Source organism: Pavona decussata, unplaced genomic scaffold (assembly GCF_977016875.1).
Source record: "Pavona decussata unplaced genomic scaffold, jaPavDecu1.1 SCAFFOLD_29, whole genome shotgun sequence".
Taxonomy (NCBI): domain Eukaryota; kingdom Metazoa; phylum Cnidaria; class Anthozoa; order Scleractinia; family Agariciidae; genus Pavona; species Pavona decussata.
In genome coordinates, this window is record NW_028145452.1 from 2,107,374 (window position 1) to 2,133,288 (window position 25,915).

Genomic DNA, 25,915 nt, shown 5'->3' on the forward strand with positions numbered 1-25,915 from the left:
CAGACTTGCAAAAAGTGGCGCGATTTTATTTACAACACCGATCTCTTGTGGAAAAATAAGTGCAGCACGCTGGATCAAGATGAAATTGAACCAGACGTTCAAAAAGGTTTGTGGTGGCGAAATATTTTTATCAGAAACTATGGCACTAATGGAATAAAAAGACGTTGGTTTGACGGTAAATATCGCCATGTGAAATCACCGGATGAACTACCACGGAACCATTTTGGACCATTGAGCACCAAGACATGGGGATGTATCCTAGATGTTGTTCAAAATCTCACGTAGAAACAACTCCACGGCCGGTCCGTAAGATGGCTAGCCCAAGAAAACGAGATGTGAATGAAACTCTTGAAATACTTGTCGAGTCGGTCCGTCCTACTTGAGGCAAGACGTATACTTATTTCCTTTCGATGGACGATCTCTTAGTTTAGAGTTTGTTTACATGTTTTCTCATTACCATGAATCAAATCAAAAATGTTGATTTGTTGTAATTTTTAGCCGTTCCGTCACCGTGTTCCTCCTTGTTGGGAAGAAAATAAAAAGAAAGACGCAAAAGTCTGGAAATATAAATTTTACATGTAAATAAGGTCCTTTTTTCTCACAATAAAATTTAAGTAAACATACTAGAAGCTTTATTTTATTGTTTGTTTCACAAAGACTTCCTGAGGTACAAATATATTACAACATTACTACAAGTTAACCTCCTTTTAGCATTAAATTACTGTGTACATGTGTACAAACTTGTTCCCCATCCACTATACACCCATGGGGCGGCTCGTCCCGGAGGTCCTAACCCCAACCCTTTTATATACCAATAGTCCAGTTTCCAATTCACCAATACCACTGGATAAAAAAGATAAAAGATATATTAATTTTTATACAGGGTTAGGCTCAATCTGAAGCAAAATATTAACAAATACCAGTGAGAAGATGAACTTTTCACAACTCTGTGTATTGTTTTATTTTAGGATTCAGTACTTTCCTGACAACATTTGTGAATATTTTGCTTCAGGTTGAGGCTAACCCTGTATAAATGCGTCTTCTGTCTTTTTATCCAGTGGTCAAGGTGAATTCAAAACTGGACTATTTCGAGACGAAAGGTTACCCTTCTCACATAACTGCAGCGGAAACACGCTATCTTTTTTTGTTGGATCTGTTTAAGATCTTTTGAAAGGCCGTTTGAAATACCTAAATGACAGTTTTCCCTGCTCTTTTCTACACTTCTGCTCATGAAATCCCATCCTTTTATATACCTCCATCCTAAAGAAGGTACAGTGGAACCTCTCCTTACAGACACCTCGTTAATACGGACACCTCACTATTACAGACAGTTGACTTGGTCCCTGAGAGACCAAAATCCATATAAAGCCTATCTCTCTAAAACGGACACCTTAGTCTATAACACGGACACGTATTCCTGCCCCCTTGGTGTCCGTAATAAAGAGGTTCAGCTGTATCCCTTTTGGGTGAAGCTTCCCCGTATAGCCCATTACAGGGAGTACCCTCTCTGGCTGGGCTCATTTCCTGAGCCTAAATTCTTCTGCCAGTTCTCACCCCTTGACTGCAGTTGAAGACTGTATCTAGAAACAAACTGGGTTTTAATGGCCATCTGAGCCTGTAAGCAACTAATGAGAGAATCTAGTGTGGTTCTAAATGACGTGTCCACTACAATAATTAAGGGGAGGTCCTTAGGAACTTTAAAGGGAACATAAACTTTCTAGGAAACTTTGTTCATTTTAAAATATATGTGAATTTTCTGACAACTCGTTGCACCATTTGAAACAAGTGATTATCTTTTCTTGTCCTAAAATCACCTAGTAAGTGATTCTTTGAGTAAATTAATTTGGATTGAAAGTATAACGATCCTTTAAATATTAAATTAAAAATTGATAATAAAATTAATGTTTTCATTGATAATAAATTATAAATTTATAATATTACTACCATTTCACAATAACAACTGATTGGCAGAATAAACTTTGCTAGTGCCAAAATATACATTGAAATATGCTACAAATACTTTAAAAGCAACACATCTTAGGCACCATCCTTAACTGTACAAATAATAATACTTAATATGTAACTGTGCATACTGCTAATTAAATTAACATTCACTTGATGCAACACTTTTGTTTTTGTCTTTCATGAGACTCAAAAATAAGTTGGTGCTGAAACTCTTGCTTCTCATTTGTGAACCTTTTTATAGTTACCTCTGTTCTCCACATCTGAGCAACTATAAACCTTCAACCAATAAAATGTATTATGTATTTATCTGTACATGTACCATTCATATCTGTGTGTATTGCCCAATAAAGTTTGATAGAAAACCAGTAGTCTAAATTACTCAGTACGTAAACACAGCAGTTTGGCTGTAGCCTTGTGGATTGCCATGGCGGCTTCAGGCCTGCATCAGACTGTTACTGTAAATAAAAAAATAAAAAAAAACAGTGATCAGCATCAAATTTCTCCTTGTAATATCAATGCTTATTCAATCCCTGAGGTAATATGAGAATTAAGGACATGATCACCCAATGTGAATTTTCTTGATATTTCAATAACTTCTCCCCAGAACTTTTATAAGAAAAGTATGGGCACAAGATACATGTAGGAGAATTTGTTCTTTGATATAAGAGGTTAAAGGGTTAACAGTATGGCCATTTATACAAGAGAAGCAAAGCTGTGGTTATCCCACGAGACCGAATAGTTTGTTTGAAAGAGTTAAAATTTCTAACTTAAAGTTAACAAAAATGTCAATTCTGTTGTAAAAATAAACCTTCTAGAGTGTCAGTTTATGTAAAAGCAACAGAGAAAACTTACCACTACGGTCACGTTTGCACTTTATTTTATCCTACAAAACAAAGAGATTTAATTATTAATCTTTAGCTATCTGTTACCAGCATCCATGATTACATGTGTTTTACTCTAAAGCATGGTGGCTTATGGCATGTCTTCAGTTTCCAACCCTTGCAACTCCTCTACCCCACCCCCCATACTGATAGTACATGTATTATTGCTTCACCCAGGAATGGCTGAAAGCTCTGAAGTGCATGAGGTCACCTAATTTCAATCTTTCCTCTGTTGCTAAAATGTTCCAGAGTCCTTGGGAGTAGGATACCATTATTACACTAATCTGTTGGTCTCAGAGTACCATGATAGGAATTAATAAATCAGTCCACCTTCTATTTATAACTTAAACACCCCATAAAAATCAGATAAGTTAAATAATGTACAGTATGTTATGAAATGTTGATCACATGACCAATATTCTACATTATCGTGACTGAATTTGAAATCAGTTTATAAATGATTTAACATAATAATAAAAATAATTTCCTGTACTCAGGGTGCAATAAAAGTTTAATATAAAGTGGAATACTTCATTTTGGCTCAACCAAACTTCATCAGCCATAATAAAAAAATGTGAATGTTAAGAAAGGTTACATCATGTCCATTAATTTACATTCTCAAGGGGGCTAATATAAGATGTGTCATAGATGCTGGCTTATTTGAAGCCATTGTCTCTATCAAAGAGGGCTTTCGTAACCAGATTTCAAAAAATATTTTATTCATAATTTATTAGTGCCTCCCTTATGCAACGTTTGAACATGAAGTTTATAAATGGTTACCAGTTTCCATGTCAGCAGATCAATCCACTCTTGCATCTCTGCCTCTGAGTCTGCATACAGGAAAAATGTTCTGAAGGGGAAAACTAAGCTGAAATGGAAATTTAATGCCAGATTAAATTTCGCGATAAAGCAAGACATAAATAAATTATGATTGCTAAGAATATATGTGCAACTTCACTGTAATTTCAAAATAAATAATTTTTGTCTAAAATGACATCTGACATTCAAAACCCAACTAACGATTGTATTTTATCCCACTGCTGATCATTCATAACATAATGCCACTGCATTGTCTTAATATGAATTGCACATAATTTCTGACCAATCTAAAGTTCTTTTTGGCTAAATAAAACTAACTATTATCTAACAAACCAGAAAGCACACCTGCCTCAGTGCCAACCAACCAACCAACCAACCAACTAAACAAACAAATAGTTACAGTTATTAATAATAGTACAAAAGCAACAAACCATCCCTTGAGTAAGTAAGATAGACAGTTACCTAAAGGCATTTGGCTTTCCACATTTGTTATTCCTGAAAGCCTCTTCTGCCAGCCGAAGGTCGAGTACTCTTAAAGGTTTCTTATCCTGTAATGATAAATTAAAATACTTCCAGTTCAGGATAGTGACATATTATTAAATGATTATTAATCTGTCAGGAGAGTAAGGGAAAATTTTCAATTATTGCTTCAGAATGGAATGATCAAGACTAAACTGATCATTTGGAGGGCTTGGGGCAAAACTGATGTAACATGGCTTTTCCGATCATTGTTGTTGTAAGTTTTAGGTCATTTTCACTGGATATTTTACATGCGACTTTCAATTCCATCAAGAAACATTGCTCCAATGTTTTATTGGCCACTTTGCTCTTTGTTTTCAGTAAAAACCCATGATCAGTACATCTACTGTTTTAAAATAATTAATATTATAGGCTTCCAAATGGTTAGGAGAACATTTCAATTTCCTTGTTTTCCAAAACCTTTTAAAAAAGTGAAGTTGAACTGCCTTCCAGTAGAAATTAAGTCTTGTTGCATTCAGCCAATACTTTTCAAAACAATTTTTTAATTATTTTTAATGATCCATTATATATTTGACAAATATTAAATAAAATTTTAAAAAATAGACTTTAAATTTTTATTCAGTAATTTACTGTCATTAATTCTCATGATATTGAGGACCGAGGTGATTGTAGAAAGCATCTCAACAGATCCATTACTGGCAATTTTTAGGCTACCAGTAAATTTCAAAATACACCCAATTTGGACAAAAATTGAACAAGTCATCTAATTTTTATGGATTCATGCAGGCTTATAACTTTAATTTTTCCTCAGCAAATTTAAGCAAAAAGAGCAAATAGGCCCTTCCTGCACTCAACCCTTCAATTTTCTTTTAAAAAAGAAAAAAATTGGGAATTAAACAGAATCGGTGAGAGATTTGTATCACGTTGATTGTGGCTGTTTAGTTATATAAAAAGACTTAATTCTCACTTATTACGAACCTTCACTTTCTGAAACAAATTTCATTTTCCTGAAGAGTTCTGATTGAAGCAGATTATAACTCAGTATGTGTAGTTTCTTACCCCTCGTTCATTGTAGTACTTAAGAGTATTTCTGTTTGTAACAAACCACCGTCTCTTCCAGTTCTAAAAGAAATAAAAGTGAAAGATGTCATGGACAACTCTCAGTGGCTTGATGAAAACAATGCTGAAAACAAGTGACGGTACCTTATGAATCGCTCCTTGCTTGGTGAGAAAACCTTCTTTGGATGCAATCTACAAGTGAAAACCAACAATTTGGATAGGGCATTAGAAGAATATTTATTTTGGTAGACAAGTGTATATTAATCACTTTAACATTTTAATAATAATAGGAGTGAAATAGACAAGTGCAACAAAGTGTATCACACATCTTCCATGTTCAACCCCCCCAATCTCCCCCCTTCCATGCACTTCTTCTTCAATCAACTATTTTTAAAATCTCAGGTAATTAATTTTTGTATCTGCAAAGTGGCTGACCATTAAAATAAGAAGTTCAACAAATCTCTCATATTTTTATCACCAAAAGGCTGCACATGATTTTACTGACCGAAAATTAATGTCTTGGCGTTACAGATGTACGTACAGAAAGAAGTATTTAACACTTACAGACCAATCCATATCATGTGAGTCCTCTTCAGTTGAGCCTGAAGTACATGTAAAGGAATTGTGGTATGTCGAAGACTTTCCACACACCGCATGCCTACTGATGTCATCATATATCGGCGGCTCTGGAATCTTGGAGGAGTATGGATGTGCCAATGTTATAGGCTGACCTGTTAATAATAATTATTATTATAATAATTACAAGGCTTTAATTATATCTGCTTGACATGTCCCACATACATGAGAATTGTTGTAAGTTACAAGTTATTTTTCCATCCCATTAACACAAGTTTGTACTTGTCGTTTTGGTTACAGTCTTTCATGTACAGTGCATGACACCTGTTACTGGTATCAGTTGAGCTTCCTATGAACTTTGCTCATAACTATATATAGCAAAGCCAAGTTGCACACAGTTGGCAGGTGCTTATTATACTACATGTAGTTTCCTAAACCCTGAGTAACTTATTTTTAAAACAATTAACTACTCTGTGGACCCACAATAGGAGGTCCGTCCATCACTAACATTTGGCTGGAGATTTCTTTAGAAGGATATGTTGCTGGTATACATGACTGATTAACATGACAGATGAAACTAACTAACGTTCCTTCTGTAATCTTGAACCAATACTGCAATATTATAATTAATAATTATTGTTAAATCAGACATTCAATCACTAATAAAAGCACAAGACAGGTCTGTGATATCTGCAGTGATGTTCAAAATGGCAAGAGATTTTTAATTTATTTAGTAACGTACAGATCAGAATTATTTTTAAGAATACAGTGTAGATCCTTCCCAAAATTAATTATCAGTCCAATTAGCTTTTTTTATTGTCTGTAATATTGTTGGATGCTCACAACAGATGGGTATTCCAAATACAAGATTTTATCATAGCAGAAATTTATTAATGTTAACACTTTTTAACCCTTTAAGCCCTAACATAGCATGCGAACAGCAGACGTTTTCCGGAAATACGTCTGCTGTTCGCATGCTAGCCCTAACAGTGATCAACATCAAATTTCTCCTTGTAATATCAATGCTTATTCAATCCCTGAGGTCATGACAATTAAGGATATGATCACCCAAGGTGAATTTTCTTGTTATTTTTATAACTTCTCCCCAATACTTTTAGAAGAAAAGTTTGAAGACAAGATAGGAGAATTTGTTTTTTGATATTAGGGGTTAAAGGGTTAAGTTAGAAGTAGTCGAACCTGTTTCTCCTCCAATGATGGGATAATTTTGAAAATGCTCCATCAGTTGCTCGACATTAGAAAATTCTCCTACTCCAAACGCAAGCTTTCCATTATCACAAATCAAAGAAAAGTGTTTTACAGAATCAAGGCTCCTGTAATTATAAAGATATGTGGTTTGGACAAAAAATAAATTTCAAAAAGGAATCAAGTGTTATGTGCTACTATGAGATGTTCAAAAGTTAGTAGTTAGTTATGAATGTATACTCCACACTTATTCTTCACTGGTATATCTGCATATTTACCTAATTATGACACTTTATTCTGACAACAATAGTATAAAGGCAATGGGGGATATAATAAATAAGTATTCTGACCAGAAGTCTTGTGACACTTAAAACAAAAAATGTTACACTAGCTTTTAAGGCTAAAATGTCTTGAACTTTAGCCCTTCCCTGAGGCTCTCAAAAGTAATGTCTTTCAAGCGTTGTTTCCATAGTGAATCACTTCAGTCTATAAGACTTGAAGACAAGAAGACCATTGGAAAGAGAGTGACATATCTTGTAAAGTGTTACAAGAAATTTTGGCCAGGATTGTAGCCAATTAATTAATTACTAGCTGGGAGGTGCCAAGACTCTGAGGGAACAAAGGATCTCAACTACAGGTATGCCTTCCATGACCTTACTTCCACTGGCTGTTACTGTTCCCCTTCATTGATGGCTACAATTCCTATGTACCACTTAACAAATCAATGGCAGTTTTCTATGGTTTTCATAGACCATAAAATTCTCACAACAATGTTCAAAACTCAAGTGGAACCACAAGCTACAGACAACTGGTTTCACTGCCAAATTTTGAACATTGTATGGCATCAATTTATGGTCTATAAGAGTATAGACCATAGAAAACTGCCATCAATTTTTTTTACAATAACATTATATTATAATAATAATTATAATACTTATAGTAATAATAATAAATTATTATAATATAATAATAATAATTAAATAAATAATAATAATGATAAACATTCTTATAGCACCAAAATCCTAAACGTCCAGTTAAACGCTTAACATGAATAAAAAGTAACATAAATTAAAGTGATACAAATTTAACAATAGAAGTTTAATTTATAGGCAATAACCTTACTGATACAGCGTAATGTCCTGGATTGTTTTTACTTGGTCTGATTAAATAACTTCCTTGGCTTCCATATGCTAACAGCATTGCCTCAGCACCATTTCGATTTAACTCATGGTACCACCTAAAAGAGCAATGAAAAAACTTTTAATAATTCATGATACAGACAACTTTACTTTTAAATTGAGTGGTCTTTATAATCTATATCAAAAACCACATCTGGGGATGGCAACAATGACAATGAATTTCAGTGAAAAGCTAACTAACTAAAACATAAAATTTATCCATATATTTTTAATTAATTTGGGGATCTATATTTTTCCAAACACCGGCTGTGCATGATACTATATATGTTACCATTTCCAAGTGAATAGTTTTTTTTAATATTAAATAGTTTTTAGATGATAAAAGCTAATAATTATCAAACTGTTACAGTTGTAGCAGAATATGGGCTAGTACAAGGGGAGTATATGTGCCTTTTTGGCCTTGAAATCTGAGGTGTTTAATACCAGCTCTACTTTAACACATACAGTCAAGATGTACGAACTAGAACAATCCCATAATCACGTTTTCCTAAAAAATGAAGCCCAACTCAATCAAGACTGTATAATAAATATTTGTTTCCTTGTCTGTTTTTAATTAGCAAAGACAAAAAAAATCAACCACACACATCAACTTCTCTTCTGGGTGTTTGCTCAAGTTAAAGGAAAAGTTAGTAGTATGCTAATTTTTCAAAAATAAGCATGATCTAGATCAAAATTCAAAATAGAACATGATTTCTTGTCCGGCTGTATGCCAAAATAGACTGGGCTAATTTGGAGTATTTAAAGTACAGATTAAAATGCCAAAAAAATTATGTAAATATTTATACATGCCCTTGTTGCACTGAGTGAATAATAGTTTACATTTAGTAGATACTCGTTGCTTGTCTTCAGCTTGCTAAAAGTCACTTTCAGATTATTTTACACATTGACTTTTCTTTTATAATTAAATATATTGACATATGAGAAAATGCATTCATCACAGAAATTGAAAAACAAAAACCTTCACAGTAATATCATTCATAAACAGTTCTCAAAGAGTGAACTTCTTACAGGGAGAAACAAAATTTAGACAAATTTATTCAAATTGAGCTAAATCTATTACCAGTGTTTTAATATTCAACTTTAACAAAATGATATTGCATGCAAAAACACTTCATTCCTCTGTTTTGCAGCAATGATTAGTGGATATTAACCAAGAAAAATTAAGTGTGGAAAACTTAACATATAGGCCATTCAATAACATAAGCTCGAAGACATTTGCCATTCAAATTTAACTTAAAATTAATTTATTAGAAAAATGCTTAGTATTAATTTAATAAGCAACTCTAAAACATGCAATTTTTGCAATCGCGTGATCTGTGTACTAAATATGCTTATTATGCGTGGCCGTGGTTCGAACAGTTTCGGCCGGAAGACACCTCCATTTTCTTTAAACTTAAACCAGGAAAAACATAAATTAAAGATGAGAATAAAAAAATCAAGATACTTAAGTAATATTACGCTTAGGAATAGCTTGCGTACACTGGGTAACTTGTGTGAAGATGAACAAATTAGTGTCATATTGGACTAAGTTAAATTCGAACGGTGAAGAAGAACAAGGCTTTGTGATTGCCCCACGCTATGATTAACTACCCCATTACGGTTAAATAATAATTTCGTATCCATTCATAATCTACCATGTTAAAACCAACCAGAAAACTCTTAAACTTACGGGATATCCTCAACCCTCTTTACTTGAAATCCCTCCATGTTTTTGAAAGTTCGTGTCCCGGAAACACTTCCCGGATACTGAGAGCGAGAAAAGCCTGGAACGAGTCACTTCCAAAAATGGTAATTTCGTAACTACGGAGATTCTCATCAACAACTGTGGGCGCCATCTTTGTTTTGGAAAATTGGAGCAAGTTTAGTGTGCTATTTCTTCCCTGGATTCCTTCTCCGGCGCAAGAGAGAGGTCAAATAATGAAGAATGCAACTAAAAATATCTGATTGTTTTTTAGTTTAACTGGTGAGTGTATTAAATAATGCTAGAGAGTTGCAAAAAAGGTTATTTTTTTGCGATCAACCTTGCTGAGATAGTCTTTACCCAGCATGGGTAAAGACTGTAAAGGGTTACTTTTGTTGACACCAAGAATGTCCACGTTTGGAAAAGCAAGTTAAAAACTGGTGGCATGAAGTTCATCGACTTGCGGTTGTAGCAGATAGATTTCCCTTTGTGAAGCCCCTGATCCGTCATGAAAACTTAATTAAGCTTAGCTTTTAAATTTCATGATCAATAACCTGACTTTTCATGAAAATTATATTACCTTGATTGTGGTGTTCTTTACTTTAGTGCTACACACAACACATACTGCTTACTTACTGCTCATCATGCCGGTGTGGCACATAGGGCAGCTGCTACACACAATGTATCACTGTTTATAATGATGTTGAGGATGATTTTCCATGTTTTTACATGATTGAATCATCGAAAGTCACTTTACACAGATGTTAAACATCAGTTTATTATATAGTAGTTACCACCTTACCATATGCATCTAATGATAGAATGCATTACATAATCAAACAAATATTTTTCTCAAGGTAAATTAAGGGTTTGTTTAAATTAGAGGTGTGAACTATATACCACTAAATTCCACTCATGCTTGTTGGACACAAGATGATTATAGCTCAACGAGGCGCATACTATCTATCTTCTCATATAGAGCGTGCACTCATGGAGTAAATGTTAAGTATACTGCAACATTTCTGCACAGCCCCGTGCACATCAATAATTTTTGTTATACATGACCATTGTCATGCTAACCCTGTTCCAAAAACAGCAAGTGTGAACAAGCTTCTGTCACAAAATGTATTCAAAATTAATGTGTAGGGCTGTGCAGAAATCATGCTGTATTCTGTTGAAGGCAGAGTCGCAAGCATGAATGTTAAAGGGAAGTCATCACAAAGTTGTTACTGAAAAATACTTGTAAAAAAAGCGGTCAAAAATTTGTCAGAAATAAGAGGCATAAATAATTGATGCCTCTTATTTGGAACAATATTGCATATAGTGTCAAATCTTAATAACATGTTACAATCCTTAATCATAGCACCCATAGTTATAAGTGTTAAACTACTTTGTTTTTGCAGCTTGCATTAAATTACACCATGCCAGTTCAAACAGAGCGTTGTGTTAATCACTTTGGAATAGAAGTTGCTGACAGTGTGACATGGCAAGGATGGGAGCCTGGTGGAGAATATACTCAGCAAATTGTGCTCAAGAATGTGCAAATCAAAACCCAGAAGCTCCAGTACAAGTAAGGACTTTGTCTTTAGTTTCATCCTTTCTTTTAAAAATTTAGTGTTTTGGTATTCCCCTTCCCCTTGAAATTGCCATAGATTGAACTTCTTTGGGGTAGGTAAGGATGTTTTCTGGAACTGCGCAATGCTAAAAATGCAAATATTTATGTATGTCCTTCTTGCAACAAGTGAATAATAGTTTAGTCATTTGGTAGATGCACTTTGCTGGTCTTCAAGTGAAATGTCACTGTTAGTGATAAGATGCAGTTACCTGTGAAAAAAATTGCTGTGGGATGTAGTGTTATAAGAGTGATCTACATTGCCAGAGTATTGGTGCTGATCATCTTTCTTAATTTCTTCATATTCATTAACAAGTAATTTGATTTTTCTAGGTCTCCGTCAAGTAGATTTTTTACTACACTCTATCCAAAGCCTATTGTCCTGAGTTCTGGTACCAGTTTTACATTGCCTGTCACATTCAGACCTCTTGAAAAGGTACGGGAATTTCAAGTTTTGATTTAACTTGCTGATAATTATTGCAGTTAAATACCCAAGGAAATGTGTTGACCAAACTTCTATTTTGCATCTTATTTGCAGGGGCAATATGAAGACTGTATAGAATTTGAAACAAATGTAAGTTACAGTGACACCTTTGATCTTATGTTGAAAAGTGTATATAAATATTGTATTAATTTTATGAAAGTGTTGGCAATTATGTGAAAATGCCAGGAAAAGTTTTTTGAACTTTTTAATTAAGTTCAACTTCATTTTATCAACAACATGATCCCAGATCATCATACATGTAATTTATCTTTCAGGAGGGGATTTTTTCCATTCCCATGAGAGCTGTCCTACCCAAGGCAGACATAGCAGTACCTGATTCCTTGAAGTTTGGCATGTGTGCAGTGAAGGACTCTGTTGAAGTTGTATTTCAGATCACAAACACTAGGTAAAATATGCATTGATCAGCAGAGAAGTTTATGGAAATAAAAATGGCACACAATCATCATTTAACATCTGTAATATAGTGCCAGTACTTTCACTATTAAATAGCAAAACAATGGATATTGCTATTGTGGAGAACTTAAACAAATTTGAACCTAAAACTGAAACTAAATGGGATCGGTTTTATAATGTTCAACACAAACATTTTAAATCGTACTCATATAAAATCAGTTACCAAACCTTTGTTGTATCAGTCACATTTCTGAATGTTTCATGTTCGACTAGTGAATACTGGTTTATATATAATATTAATTTAATTTTGATCGATTGTGTGTTATGTTTATTAAACCATTTTTACTAATCTTTCTTGTTCCTCAGCGAGCTTGTGACCAAATTCCAGTGGAAAGTGTTGGAGCCATTCTCGATTGTTCCTGAAAGTGGTACCATGGCTCCAAGAACTTCTTGCAGCATCAAAGCAACTTTTTGTCCCAAGGTGAGGGATCTGCAGTGATGATTTTTTTTGTCATTCTTTGGTTTTGGATGGAGGAAATACATTTACAATAGGAAATTCTTAGCTGCTTTGTAGTAATTTATGCTCTGAAGACATTGCATAAAGAGTTATAACTGTCTAGACAATACATGTATTTGTCGTGAAATGTGTTGGTCATTGTGGTTTGAAATAATAGCTCAAACTAATCATTTGTCTCATTATTGTGTCATATATAGGTAATGTGCAGTTCCAGAAAAAATGCGTTCTCCAGTCCCCCCATGGAAGGATTTTTGTTTTGCACTCCGCTCCCCCCAGGAAATTCCAGTTTAGCTTCATACTTTTGCTTCAAAAATTTTGGCTTTTAAGACCCCCGCCCCCCTGGGAATTTCCAATGATCTTCCTTGGGGTGGGTATGGATTTTTTCTGGAACTGCGCAATCCACACCTATGTAGCACAATTGTGAGACATTAATTTTTAATAACCTTTTCCGTGGCAGTGTTTAAAATAGCACATAGTGCTAGTGGAGCCGAGCATTAAAATTAAACGTCAAAAAGAAATAGTGTAAACTGAACACAACATGTTAAAAATCCTAACTGGCAGGAGGCAGACCAGCTGGCTATTCATAAGCGCAGTTTGAGCAGTTTAACTTGGGGCTATTGAGAAACAACTCCAGCTAGCAACCAGAGAGGGACTTGAAACGGGGACCTCTGGATTAAAGTCCAATGCCCTAACCACTCAGCTATATATTGCTGCCTCCCTAGACAAATTGATCATGAAATTTGCGCTATCAGTACACATATATTTGTTATCCTACCCCCACCCTCTTCCCCTGCATAGCTCTTGTGTCTAGTTAAGTTAAGTTTCCCAAGTAATTCATCATTAAATGATCTTTAGCTGGGAGACTTCACCTATCCCTACATAATTTCACATTTTTTTGTCCACAGCTTTGAAAGATCTTTACCTCTAGACTTGTATTAATATGCTCAACGTTTCTCTTTTGGTGTTCTTCTAACAGGCAGGACTGGTATATGAAGCTACTGCAATATGTTCATATAGTGCTGGACGAAAGACCCCATTTACAAAGCATGTGAAAATTGAAGGAATAGGTAAAATGACTTGAATGTGTCAGTTATTATTATTAAGTAGACCCTTGGATGTGAGTACAATGTTGCTTTTAACTGAGCAAGCATCCCTCCAACACATTGGTCAAGAGGAAAAGGTTGGACTAAAAGGCTTTAATGCAAAATTAAGAGGAGCTGTTAGGCAGTAGATCCCCAAAAGAATTTGGAGTTTGGTTATAATGCCAGTTGTACATTGTCAAGCAATGACCACTTGCCATGAGTCTTTTTATGTGTTTGTTGTGGTTAAGTTTGTGTTTCAAGTTTCAAGTTTCTTTTTTTTTCACATATTATTAAACACAAAGAAAAGGAATTAGGAAGAAAGGAATGTGGAGGTGTGAAAACGAAAACCCATGGGGTTAAAAAGTGTTTACACACCTGATCTCTTACTTAACAAAAGGATATCTGCATTTAAATAAAGTTTTTGGTTTAAGTTTTGTATTCCTTGGTCTTAGATTCATCACCATGAAATAAAAATGAACCTAATGTAAAAACTGAAAATTTTCAAACCAAAAACAAGTATCACTATACAGTGTGCTTGTACATTAAAAATTAATCGTGGCAACACCAAGAAGTTCATTTTCTCATTTTTAGCCAAGCTGTCAGCTGCAAGAAAACAAGTCATCTGAAGGATATTTTTCTGTTGTGTCTGAGTATTGTTTTTCTGTTTGTAGGTAAATTTCCCCACCTAGTGGCTAGCATATCAGGGTCAAGGGAAACCACAGAGCAGGCGAACTCCAATGAAGCAGTTTTGAACTTTGGAGAAGTAGCGGTTCAAAGCACGGCTACTAAATGGATTGAGCTTCATAACTTCTCTCCAGTAAGTGTTGCTTTAAACAACTTTCAACTCCCTAACAATGGACACTTTAACAGAGGTACAGCTCTTTAACTTAACAAATGATTGGTTTATCAACATAGTTGACAACAAAAGGTTAATTGGCCACTGTAAAGAGATCCGTACTGACATTTCAATCGTTAGCCCTTCCTCAGAGGGAATCCAAAGTTCATTTCGGGTTTGAAATTTGCAATGAGGAAGGGCTAACACTCAACATATCAGCACTCAAATCTCTTTACAGTGGCCAATTTACCTTTAGTTATCAACTCTGTTGATAAACCAAACAATCGTTTCTACTCCCCGCCGACTCCGCTCCACAGTTTCTTTAGAAACTATAACCCCTTTAAATTAATACATTGCACATGTCATTCCTGCTTAAATTTGGCTGTTATACAATTCAACATTGTTCCCAATTGTACAAAAAAAGTAACACAGTGAGAAATTTTATGTCATGAAATTTGCCTTGTAAAATCTGCCTTCAGTTGAAACCCTTGCTGCTGTGATTTGAATGATAATAATTATTGTGTGTACTGTATGATTGCAATCAGGTAAATGCACCATTCCAAGTGCTGCAACCTTCATCTGCCGCCAACATTGATACAGTGTTCTCAAGTTCACATTATCATGGTGTTGTTCCAGCAGAAAGCACAGTAAAACTCAAGGTACTACTCGAATATGCATTTATTTTTAATAAATTTCTTGATAATCATATTCAGTAGGGGAAGCCAAATGACTCGTAAACTGCCATAAATTTCCTTGAAGGTCCTCTTTATCTTGTTCAAGTGGCAGTTTGAGAAATGTTTTGGGGGATGATGTAGTAAAATTTGAAGCCACAGAAACTGAACATAACTTTCAGAGCTCGGAGAGGACTTGTGCTCTACAAACCCTACTAACACATGATGCCAAGTTTGGGATTACACCAATGTCTATCTACGTTTAGATGATTAATTCTGGTGAAAGGATTTGTCACTCTTTTCATGCAGGTGTCATTTACTCCACAAAATCCTGGCCAGCAGTCTGTGGACTACCTTGAAGTTATAGCTCTTGGGGCTACTAACTGCTCCGTCGTCAAATGTACTGGAGTAGGAAAAGGTGAGCAGTTTTAATTTGACTGTGCTTTAGCTGGGATTGTGCTTCCTAATACAGAGGTATTTTGTGAAGTTCATGACTACTTTTTCTGTAAAAGCAGATCTTAGGAAGGGCTATTGGAATCCAAAAACATCTTGGGGGTATAACCACACATTTGTCAGAGACAATAATTATCAAGGACAATAAATTATTCTAAAAAGCTTTAAAATATATAGCAATGTACTATTCAGAGAGGCACAGAACGTACGTATCCTCAAATTAGTACAAGGAGGCAACACCCTAACAGTGATCAGCATCAAATTTCTCCTTGTAATATCAATGCTTATTCAACTCCTGAGGTCATGAGAATTAAGGACATGATCACCCAATGTGAATTTTCTTGATATTTTAATAACTTCTCCCCAGTACATAATTTTATGGGAAAAGTAGTTGGACAAGATAGGAGAATTTGTTCTTTGATATGACTGCTTCCTAGCTACTTGATTTCCCTTTGTTGTTCTCTTAGGCTGTTTAATTCTCCTTCCAGGTGTATCTCACCTGGATTTATGCCATGATTTTCCTTGCTGTTGTATCAGAAGATAACTTTTTTTGTACTCTGTAGGACCAGATGTTGCTCTTGACAATCAGTATCTTGATATGGGGGTTGTTGAGTCTGGCAAATTTGTGGCCAAAAGTTTCAAGATTTTAAACAATACTGAGGTCCCTGCTGCCTTTCAGGTAAATTATCAAAAGTTCAGGCTGTATTTTTGTTGTTGTTGTTAATATATGTCATCTCTAGTGTTACTGTAAGCATTAGGGCAAATGTTTTAAAGCAAAGTAAAATGTTCAATTTCCAAGTCTAGCAGAATGTATCTTATCACTCTGAGGTTGTTTTCGTACATTAAAAGTTGTGATTTCAACTAGTAAAAACACTGTTTTGTTTTCAGTTCATGATAGATTGCAGTCAGAGTGTCTTCAAGTTGGAAACAACATGTGGCTTACTTCCTGGCAAAGGGTCCCAGACCATTGTGATACGTTTTTCTCCAAGCAAGCCCATCAATTACTACAGGAGACTTACTTGCCTTGTCCAAAATCAGGTAAGGTACATGTGGCGTTATCAGTTAGTTCTGTGCAATACTGCTTATTATAGCTCAGGAAAAGAACCACACTGTGTTGTGCCATTAATAAAAGTTGTGTTCAAAGTGGAATTTTTTAGGCGCTGATATTTGCGGAGGAAGCTCAGATGTTTTGGGACTACTGTCCTTAATTTCATTTTGGTGAAGCCGACAGAAGTCCAAAAATGTCTGAGCTTCCTCCGCAAATATTGGCGCCTAAAAAATTCCAACTTTCAACACAACTCAGAAAAAGAATACCTGTTAATTGTGTACCACTGACAGAAAAGCAACTTTTGACAGAAACGCTGCTTAAAATCCTGTTACATGCAAGTGTTTTAAATATAGTTTTTTTTTTTTAATTAATTTATGATTTACCATATGCTGCTGTGATTGTTTTCAGGATCCCCTTTTCATTGATCTGTTTGGAACTTGTCACACAGAACAAGTGAAGCCAGGTATTGAATTGAGTTTTGATTGCACTGCTACATTCATTTCTGTTGTTACAAAGTTCCTTGAATGTTAACAAGTAAAATGAACCATGAGGAATTTTATCAACATTTTTTCTTCTTTTATTCAGCTGTCCTGGAGAAGAAGCACCTTGATCGTTATCAAACTCATGTCAGGCGAGGCTTCTCAAAAATCGCACCTGAGGTTAGTGGTGTGCTATAACCATGATATAAATTTTCTTTCACTTGAAATCGTATTCCATGTAAAACAAAATTTTCCAGTTTAATATAAGTCATTAAAGCTACTAAGTTACTGTAATGCATCTTCTCATTTTATAGCCCTCAACTTTCCTTTTTATGTTGTTTGGGAAATTCAAATTACACTTTCACCTTCACAGGACATATTTTTTTTTAACATTTCTCTTCACTGAGGACTGACAGTTCATCTTAATTTGGTGACCCATTTTTGGCATTTTTTGTCTTCATACATGTACTTCAGTCTTTCAGTCTCTTTATTTACATTAATAATTTAAATTTGCTATAATTTGTTTCTTTTAGCAACTTAATGATGATCTGAAGGCAAAAAAACTACAGCTTGATGAGGATGGAGCCCTAATGGCACTAGAGGTTTGTAACAACACACAAAATATTAAAATTTGGCGTTTTAGTGAAGTGCACCCAATCTAGGGTAATCCAAATGGAAGGAGGAAAATTTGCATATCTTGTAATGTCCGTATATAACGTACAGCTGTATGTGCATACAGTGGAACCGCAATTTAACGAAGTTTCAAGGCAGGGCTGTCACTAAGATTTCAAGTTGCTGGATAAATACAACAAATAGGCGGGGAATCAAACAGCTAGGAATTTCTTTTGGTTCAATTTTTCTTTATAATTTAATTTTCCTATGAAAATAGCCAGGGGGCACGTTCTTGGTAACCGGGGGAAATGCCCGGCCCCCGCCTCTCAATGACAGTCCTGCAAGGGTCTAGAAATTGGTTTGTTATATTGAGGGTTGGCATTATATCGAAGTTCTGTTCCATACATTTTTAAAGGCTGGGCTGGAGAATATCTTTTGTTATACCAAGGACTTTGTTATATAGAGGTTTGCTTAAAATCAAGTTTCAACTGTATCTGTATAATTTTGACCCTTGCATAACAACACACATAATTTGCATAAAAAATACTCAAATACTCAGTGGATAACTGCAACCATAGTTAGTAACTACTGTATGCTGCAACACAGTTGAGCCTCTACCAACAGCCATTTTGTCCACAATGGCCATGTTTTGTTGCCCCCACTTGTTACTCATTCTCAAATCCCCTAACAAGAAAACATCCCATAACAACCACCTTTCTACAATGCTCAGATCGAAAATTCTGTTCGATGGTGGCTGTTGTTAAAAGATTCGATCAACTGCTAAAGTAGTAATTATCCAAGTAGCTTCTTCATCTGAAAGCAGAACTGAGATGATCACAAGGTGTCTCCTCACTCCCTGATCAGATCTACTTTAATTTTTGATATTATTATATTGCCAGACTGTTCATTCCAATTTCAGTACTTAGTATAGAATGTAATGTGATAAATTGGCCACAAGCCAAAGATTTTGTCCGGCAATTTCACTTTGGGAACATCCTTATCACATTTTTAAAATAACCTAACAACAAATGATTTCCTTGCAGAACCCTTCACCAGGCGATGCCCTTCCATCTATGTCAGAACTGACACCCATGGAAGAGTTTTTTTGCCATGCATCAATAGGAGAAACGGTAAGTGATTTAATAGGAAATTGCTATTGAGTCCATACATTCAATTTTAGTCAAAATACATGTACTTACCAGCCACTGGTTAAATGCAATGATTTGAGTTACAGGGAGGGAGATGGCAAGTATTTAATCCGTAAATTTTAAGCGAGAAAAGCCTGTCACATTAGCAGTGAGATGTCTTATATAGGGAACGCCCAGTGAGACCTCAACCATTGCCAGGATCACTAATTCATGACAAAGATATGAAGCATAAATTATAGTGATTATTGTATTCACTTTCTTGTGAGCACTAACTTTTAATCTTGAAAATTATGTACAATTTTATGTATAACTTTGTGTTGTGCTTTCCAGACTGCCATTGTTCCCCATGTAAGTTTAGACATTCATCATGCTGACTTTGGACGATTACAAGATCCAAAAGCAGTGGAACAAAAGGTAAAATATTCAGGCTATGGTGTCAATTAAAAAACTACATGTATCATGTATTGTGTGTGAGCCAGGTGTGTGCTTTAGATATAGCTTATTACACTTTGTCTAGTGAAATCATCTTCTGGCTTGCAATGCTAAGGACACTGATACTTTGGAATTCTTCCAGAGTAGCAATACTTGAAATCTTGTTGTTTAGAAGGCCTAAATAATTCTTGTTTGAGAAATGAAGCTGAACAGAACATAATTATTTTCATTCAGTTTGTTATCCTTTTGTTATATAATTATAGCAGAATGAATTATGCTGAATGAGTAGAAAACTGTTTACTCCTAATTGACAGAATTGTTTTTTTTTTTTTTTTGAGAACATTATTTAGTCGTTTATTCCTAAACACAGTCAGAATACATTAAGCGTCAAGCTTCTAACTTTGCTACATTACCATGGAACTAAAAATAGAATTAAAATATTAAAACACCTATTGGCATAAAATAATTAATAATAATAGTAATAATAATAATAATAATAATAATAATAATTATTAATAATAATAATAATAATAATAATTTTAGTGTATGATATATATATCAGAAGCAAATATTTCCTCTGTTTTTCAATGCAGATTGAATATATATATATATTTTTTCTTTTTACAAATATTTTAAAGCTTCATGTTTATCCTTATACCACAAGAATTTGAATACGAGAATTTTAGATTTGCTGAAAGTGTGCATAATTTTTAGGAGTGCATAGGATTGTGTTAAGAGTTGATCATTTTTAATAAAGTTATATTAATTATTATTTATAAAATAATAATAATAGCTAAACATTGTTGTGAATGACTGTTGTTTTGTTTACAGACTATCAACATAACAAACCACACAAAAGGAAAAATAACTTGCATGTGGATGAAAGGTAAGTCTATCCTTTGCATCATTTGGCCAACAAGATAATTTTTCTAGATAACATGCAGGAGCGAAAAGTTGTACATGATTTTTTCTTTGTCCTAAATCTTGACAATAAACAGGTCTCAGACAAAGGGATATGAAAAAGTAAACTGTAAACTACAATCGACTCATGATAACACGAACCCTTGCTAACTTGAACCTCGCGCTAACTGGAACTAATTTTCCTTTCCTGTCAGGTCATTTTCTATATAATTTTACCCTCAATGACTCGAACTCCCGATGACTGGAACCTTTTTCAATTTCCTTTGAAGGTTCGAGTTATCGGAAGTTGACTGTAGTTTAAACCAAAAACGAATTTTAACTGCAACATATAACTTCTTGGTGGTCAAGATATCTGTTTCTGTTGCTAAATGTTTAGTTTCATAAGATATTTGTCCTTTTACTAAACTTCCTGGACTCACATTTGTATTTGCAGAAATCTCTTACTCAGTTTTCCTGTTTTCCTGCATTACAGATACAAAAGGGATATTTTCTGTTTCTCCTGAGGAATGTGATATTCTTCCATTAAAAACCGCTTCATTCAGATTGACATTCCGACCAGTAAGTATTTATTTTATTTCATCATATCCTTAGCTTAGAGGTTTTGTAATTTTGTTTCAAAATGAGTGAATGATAAATTTGTCATCCTTTCATTTTAGAATGCTGCCAATCAGTTTTTTAGTGCTGACCTGGAATGCTATGCATTTTACAAGGTAATTAATATTATTGTAAATTGTTAATGAAATTTCAAATCTATTGCAACTGTAAGTAAAATCAACATAACAAACCATGTAAGTATGTTATATGGAAATGTAATTCTTGTCAACTGCACATTCAGAATTGGGCTAAAATTCATGCCTGGCCTTCAAGTGCTTGGGGAATTACGGTAGCTTACACAGCATTATCGTTCGCGGTCCTTTGCAGTTTTCACGTCTACTGTAAAGTAGGCATTTTAGAACCTGGATGAAGAGTTGACTTGTTTCTTTAACAAGGGACATTAGTCAAAGTCATCAGTAATCTGCCAGTGAAGCCTTAACAGAAACCTAAACGTTGCTGGAAGTAGCCCAGCAATGGAGTAGCATCCCTTTCAGGAAGATTTATTGTCACTATCTTTTGCAACAGAGCATGAGAGATTACCGACTTGTTGAGGACACTACTTTATGCCCGCCTTGGTGCCTATCACTCAATGCTACAGGTGTGTAACCATGATTATATCTTTTTACTTCCTAAAGGTGATAAAGAATAATTAAGTACAAATAATTATTATTAAAACAGGCTTCTGTTGTCAAAAATTTTGAAGTAACAGAAAAAAGACAGTGTGTTGAGCGCTTTATTGGTCACGCATCTGTTCACAGAACCAGCTTACAGTGTGTGACATATATACCAACTTTTTCTGAGTCAAATGCAGAAGCTATTTAAACTGGAAAATGTCGGATTTCTAAAGATGACCTAATGATTTCATCACACATACAACATCTATTGAAAAGTACATCATGGCATTTATTCATATCACAAAAGATTAAATTAGTAGTAGAAGTAGTAGTAGTAGTGGTGGTGGTTCTCGTGGTGTTCATCATGATGGTTGTCATTGTGGTCGTTGTCATCATTATTGTCGTGTTAATGAAATTGCTATACTTATGTTGTTGATCATTTATTTTCAGGACACACTTTCACATTAGGCACTGAGACATTTATTCCTAGAACTCAATGGGATACCAACCATTTGGTAAGAAACTCTAGCATTTGAAAAATAGTCTTTTTACACCCCTTGAGGCTGGCAGAAACTGCTTAATTAGAAACTAAATGAAAACTGCCAAAATAGGGCTTATCTGAAACAATTTCAACTTTAAGGAAAAAGTCATTTTAGTCCTGCCCAAAACCCTTCAAAATTAATGCTCTTCTGTAATAACTTGGTTGTGTCTAATAGGTGTTCCCTGCTGTGACTGTTGACGGGGTGTCATACAGAACTCTGTTACTTAGCAACACAGGCCACAATCCTATCCACTTTGCATTTGATGATGATCCATCAGGGTAAGTAACCAGGCATGCTTCAATCAATCAATCAATCAATCAATCAATCAATCAATCAATCAATCAATCAGTCAGTCAGTCGGTCAACAACGGCCAAATGTCTTTATTACAATCACTGAGAGCCTCAAAACGTACACTGCACTTGCATCTCCTGTACATCTCTTGTTTTAGCATCAGCCTATCTTAATAGATATTCATTTAATGCTAGCAACACACATCAACTATACACCCTAATTAATATAACCTCTCCTACATCCAGCTCACGCAATCTACACTACTAAGTTTTTTTACCTTCAAATTATGACTGTTAGTCACAGTTTGTAAATCATGTTAAAAACAAAAATAAGAGTTTCAGGCACAACATTAAAATTGGCTGTTTTATACCAAGAAACTAAATTATTGGACAATAAAATGCTCTGCTCCATTTCTGCTGTTTATTTTTGTTGTGTTACAGGGAATTTACATGTAGACCAAGAACAGGACTACTCAGTGACAAATACCAGGTGCCTGTTGTTTATTTATTTATTTATTTATTTATTTATTTATTTATTTATTTAATATTTATTTATTTTGTTGCATGTGTTTGTTTAGTTATGCGAACATATTATTTTAACACAAAAGTAATCATAACTAATAATATTAATCATCTGTGTTTTTACTGTGAAGTGAATCCATAATGAAAGCAGTTCTTGTGACACTGGTTGATATGTTGAAATATTGCCAACAGATTTCTTTTGCATTAATTTTTTATTTCAGTTGATTGTTTTCAAAATGATGCCTTCAGAAGCAAAGACCTTTAGACACACTGCAAAGTGCAAGCTCAATGATGCAGATAAGTTTACGCAGGTTGGAAAATCATATAATTTTATTTAAGAAAATTAAAATTCTCCGTTGAGTTTTCACTACAAGTCCATTGTAGTTCTTATTCAATGAGTAACCTGCCTCTGTCCTCTTTTTTTGCACAGGAAATCAACCTTGTGGGATCTGCAGAAATGCCGTGTCTTAAACTTAATAATCAGGTACATTTCTTTAATCCTTTTTTCGTTTTGTTTTTGTTTTTGTTTTTTTGCTTCCATTATTATAAGTATGTAAATTATGATCATCCAGGGAAGCCATCTTCAGAGTCAAGTGACTCTAAGATGACTTCCACTCAGGTTGGCAAAAAGTCAGTCAGTGTCACCTCAAACAGTCCTTCTCAGGACTACACTCACCTGGATGATTGTAATTTACGTACTTATGACATGACTCCTGGGTTCAAACCATTTACAGCATTAATTAACTGAAGGTGATAACAACAGTCCTTAGAAAGCTTGTCCCTTCAGTTTAACACCCTTCAAGAAATACTACGTTTGATGTAGAAAGAACGCACTTCTAATACAGGTTGGAGTTGAGACTATATGGGACAGCATTGATTGATTGAATGGATCTTGGCATGCGTATCTGACATCCCCCACAAATTTTGCAGGGGTGGATGACATCGCCACCAACTTGGAAAAGGAGAGAGAACCTATTGACATCAAATGCACTCCCTGATCTTTGATTATCACTAGTTTTTAGTGGGCTATTTTTAATGAGACTGTAATTGAAGGGCCTGTTGCATATCCAGCCTATAGTGCATTTTAGATAGCTTTTTTGTTGTTTTAGCTCAGATTTGCCGGATATTTGGTATCTGGCTTTTGCTTCCTTTAGGAAATGTTGCCCCAACATTTTATCCATTGCTTTATGCTTCATTTGTGCTAAAAACATATGATTATGGGGAATGTTTCCATTTTTATCACAAAATGAAGCACAGAGCAGCAGATAAAACACTGGAGGAACATTTCCTGGAGGCATTGGAGGCCACATATGAAAATCTGGTGACTCTGAACAAACAGCAATAGTAAAAATCATTGGTTATGCTCCGAGCCCGTCAATTGTGTACCTAGGTTAAAGACTGACCCCCTCCCCCTTGATTAGTGTTGCTATTTGTACCTTATTTTCTGTAAATAGATATATTGTTGTTGTTATCCTTCGCATTTTTACTAATTTGTGTTAACTTTGACTTCCATGATTTTTCTCCTCAGGGAACAGTTTATTTCAAACCCACTAGTTTGGGTACAGCATCGACCAGATCATTTGAAATAAAAAATACTTCAAGGATACCACTAAGGTGAGTGGGAAATCTTCAAGATTCCATTCAATTGCAGGTCGAAAATGCTGATGCAAACTTTTTTTTGGAATGCAATCTTCAATACAATTATGTAGATTATTGTTAGTTCTAGGAAGTGTCTTGGTTACATCTCGTGTTAAAGCTGTATTTTCAATCCAAGTTCTTTCACTTGTCAGGTTTTCTTGGAAGATTCCTGGTCCCCAAGTTAAACTTCTGAACATTCATCCATCAGAGGGAGTCATCCTGCCTAATGAAAACCAGGTGTTTTTTGTTTTTGTTTTATTTTTTTATTGTTTGCCATCAAATGTAATTTACAAAAAATGTAAACTTAATGAAGGGAAATGGTGAGGAAGCCCTAAAGGAACCATGAGGCTTATGAAGCATGTACTTCCTGGACTAATGATTAATAGAATGACAGTGGCGAGATAGGTATGCACGTCAGGTGCTTGAAAATGTTTTGGGTTCTAGTTTACAAGAGCCTTCATAACCTTAATTTCATCAAAATATAAGGATTACTAAAAATGTACTAAAAAATACAAATGCAGGCAGTGATCGTAAGAATGGAATTAAACCAAACAAACAAAACTCCAATTATCAATACCATATGGTCACCTTTTTCCTGTAATTTTTAGTTTCAAATTTCATCAAAATACGAAAATTGAAAGTAGAAATTACAGGGGGAAAGTGACCATGTGGTATTGACAAATTTGTTTCGATAAATTAATTCCATTGTTATGATCACTGCCTGTTTTTAATTGAAAATATAACTACCTTTAAGTCATAAGGAGAACTGCTAAAAGCAAGAAAAAAGGTTAAGTTGCCCTGTTTAGATAAATGCACAAATGAATCCACTTAGCCCCCAAAGCTGAAACACTAATTCTTGGTTTTTACGTGATGTCACCAAATTCTAGAATTCAAAACCGGGAGGCCTACAAAATTTTTACCTTCATTCAAGGAAAGATTACCCAAAATTATGTCTTTTCACAGTTTCTTAGTTCAATGTCGTACTTCCTTTTGAAAATAGAACAGTTTCAATTTCTGAGTTTTCATCGTGCGTGACACCAAGAGGACGGCCGTGACAGAGCTGTTCCCTATCTTAAAAATGCCTCTTCGGGTGCTTTTCAGCATTCTAAACAATTTAAGTTGGATGAGAAATATTTATCTTAA

The 25,915-nt window shown here is 34.7% G+C and overlaps 2 protein-coding genes across 4 annotated transcripts in view; one reads left to right on the forward strand and one right to left on the reverse strand.

The window, feature by feature from the left end:
* Nucleotides 1-621: 621 nt before the first annotated feature.
* On the reverse strand, nucleotides 622-9,938 carry LOC146484909 (dual adapter for phosphotyrosine and 3-phosphotyrosine and 3-phosphoinositide-like). 3 transcript variants are annotated; one of them, XM_085104386.1, is made up of 10 exons: nucleotides 9,852-9,938; nucleotides 8,101-8,220; nucleotides 6,978-7,111; nucleotides 5,769-5,935; nucleotides 5,349-5,396; nucleotides 5,205-5,267; nucleotides 4,128-4,213; nucleotides 3,627-3,714; nucleotides 2,821-2,848; nucleotides 622-2,420 (listed from the first exon to the last, which is right to left on the reverse strand). In XM_085104386.1, exons 1-10 carry the CDS (start codon nucleotides 9,887-9,889, stop codon nucleotides 2,410-2,412), a joined length of 783 nt encoding a protein of 260 aa, XP_084960512.1. In that variant the 5' UTR covers nucleotides 9,890-9,938; the 3' UTR covers nucleotides 622-2,409. The 3 variants fall into 3 exon arrangements, with proteins under 3 accessions (XP_084960512.1, XP_084960511.1, XP_084960513.1); XM_085104385.1 differs by having other exon boundaries at nucleotides 2,818-2,848; XM_085104387.1 differs by lacking the exon at nucleotides 2,821-2,848.
* Nucleotides 9,939-9,999: 61 nt separating this feature from the next.
* The window catches only part of LOC146484910 (cilia- and flagella-associated protein 65-like), a 35,518-nt gene continuing 19,602 nt past the window's right edge, over nucleotides 10,000-25,915 (forward strand). The window contains exons 1-28 of the mRNA XM_085104376.1: nucleotides 10,000-10,145; nucleotides 11,267-11,433; nucleotides 11,809-11,911; nucleotides 12,014-12,049; nucleotides 12,235-12,365; nucleotides 12,740-12,854; nucleotides 13,867-13,957; nucleotides 14,644-14,789; nucleotides 15,353-15,466; nucleotides 15,788-15,896; nucleotides 16,495-16,610; nucleotides 16,820-16,969; nucleotides 17,388-17,442; nucleotides 17,565-17,638; nucleotides 17,992-18,060; nucleotides 19,114-19,200; nucleotides 19,549-19,632; nucleotides 20,482-20,536; nucleotides 21,044-21,129; nucleotides 21,228-21,281; nucleotides 21,691-21,763; nucleotides 22,230-22,294; nucleotides 22,496-22,599; nucleotides 23,054-23,102; nucleotides 23,356-23,445; nucleotides 23,565-23,618; nucleotides 24,663-24,748; nucleotides 24,925-25,009. Coding sequence (XP_084960502.1) covers nucleotides 11,285-11,433; nucleotides 11,809-11,911; nucleotides 12,014-12,049; nucleotides 12,235-12,365; nucleotides 12,740-12,854; nucleotides 13,867-13,957; nucleotides 14,644-14,789; nucleotides 15,353-15,466; nucleotides 15,788-15,896; nucleotides 16,495-16,610; nucleotides 16,820-16,969; nucleotides 17,388-17,442; nucleotides 17,565-17,638; nucleotides 17,992-18,060; nucleotides 19,114-19,200; nucleotides 19,549-19,632; nucleotides 20,482-20,536; nucleotides 21,044-21,129; nucleotides 21,228-21,281; nucleotides 21,691-21,763; nucleotides 22,230-22,294; nucleotides 22,496-22,599; nucleotides 23,054-23,102; nucleotides 23,356-23,445; nucleotides 23,565-23,618; nucleotides 24,663-24,748; nucleotides 24,925-25,009 — 2,430 coding nt within the window. The 5' untranslated portion in view covers nucleotides 10,000-10,145; nucleotides 11,267-11,284. The remainder of the gene's footprint in view (nucleotides 10,146-11,266; nucleotides 11,434-11,808; nucleotides 11,912-12,013; nucleotides 12,050-12,234; nucleotides 12,366-12,739; nucleotides 12,855-13,866; nucleotides 13,958-14,643; nucleotides 14,790-15,352; nucleotides 15,467-15,787; nucleotides 15,897-16,494; nucleotides 16,611-16,819; nucleotides 16,970-17,387; nucleotides 17,443-17,564; nucleotides 17,639-17,991; nucleotides 18,061-19,113; nucleotides 19,201-19,548; nucleotides 19,633-20,481; nucleotides 20,537-21,043; nucleotides 21,130-21,227; nucleotides 21,282-21,690; nucleotides 21,764-22,229; nucleotides 22,295-22,495; nucleotides 22,600-23,053; nucleotides 23,103-23,355; nucleotides 23,446-23,564; nucleotides 23,619-24,662; nucleotides 24,749-24,924; nucleotides 25,010-25,915) is intronic.

Bases quoted from the DNA above. Each gene is read 5' to 3' on its own strand.
- LOC146484909 (XM_085104385.1), bottom strand. From the start codon at position 9,889: ATGGAGGGATTTCAAGTAAAGAGGGTTGAGGATATCCC. The intron at 5,268-5,348 runs GTACCGTCACTT...TATTTCTTTTAG, and splicing joins AGCAAGGAGCGATTCATAAG to AACTGGAAGAGACGGTGGTT. The intron at 2,849-3,626 runs GTAACCATTTAT...TTTGTTTTGTAG, and splicing joins ATCTGCTGACATGGAAACTG to GATAAAATAAAGTGCAAACG.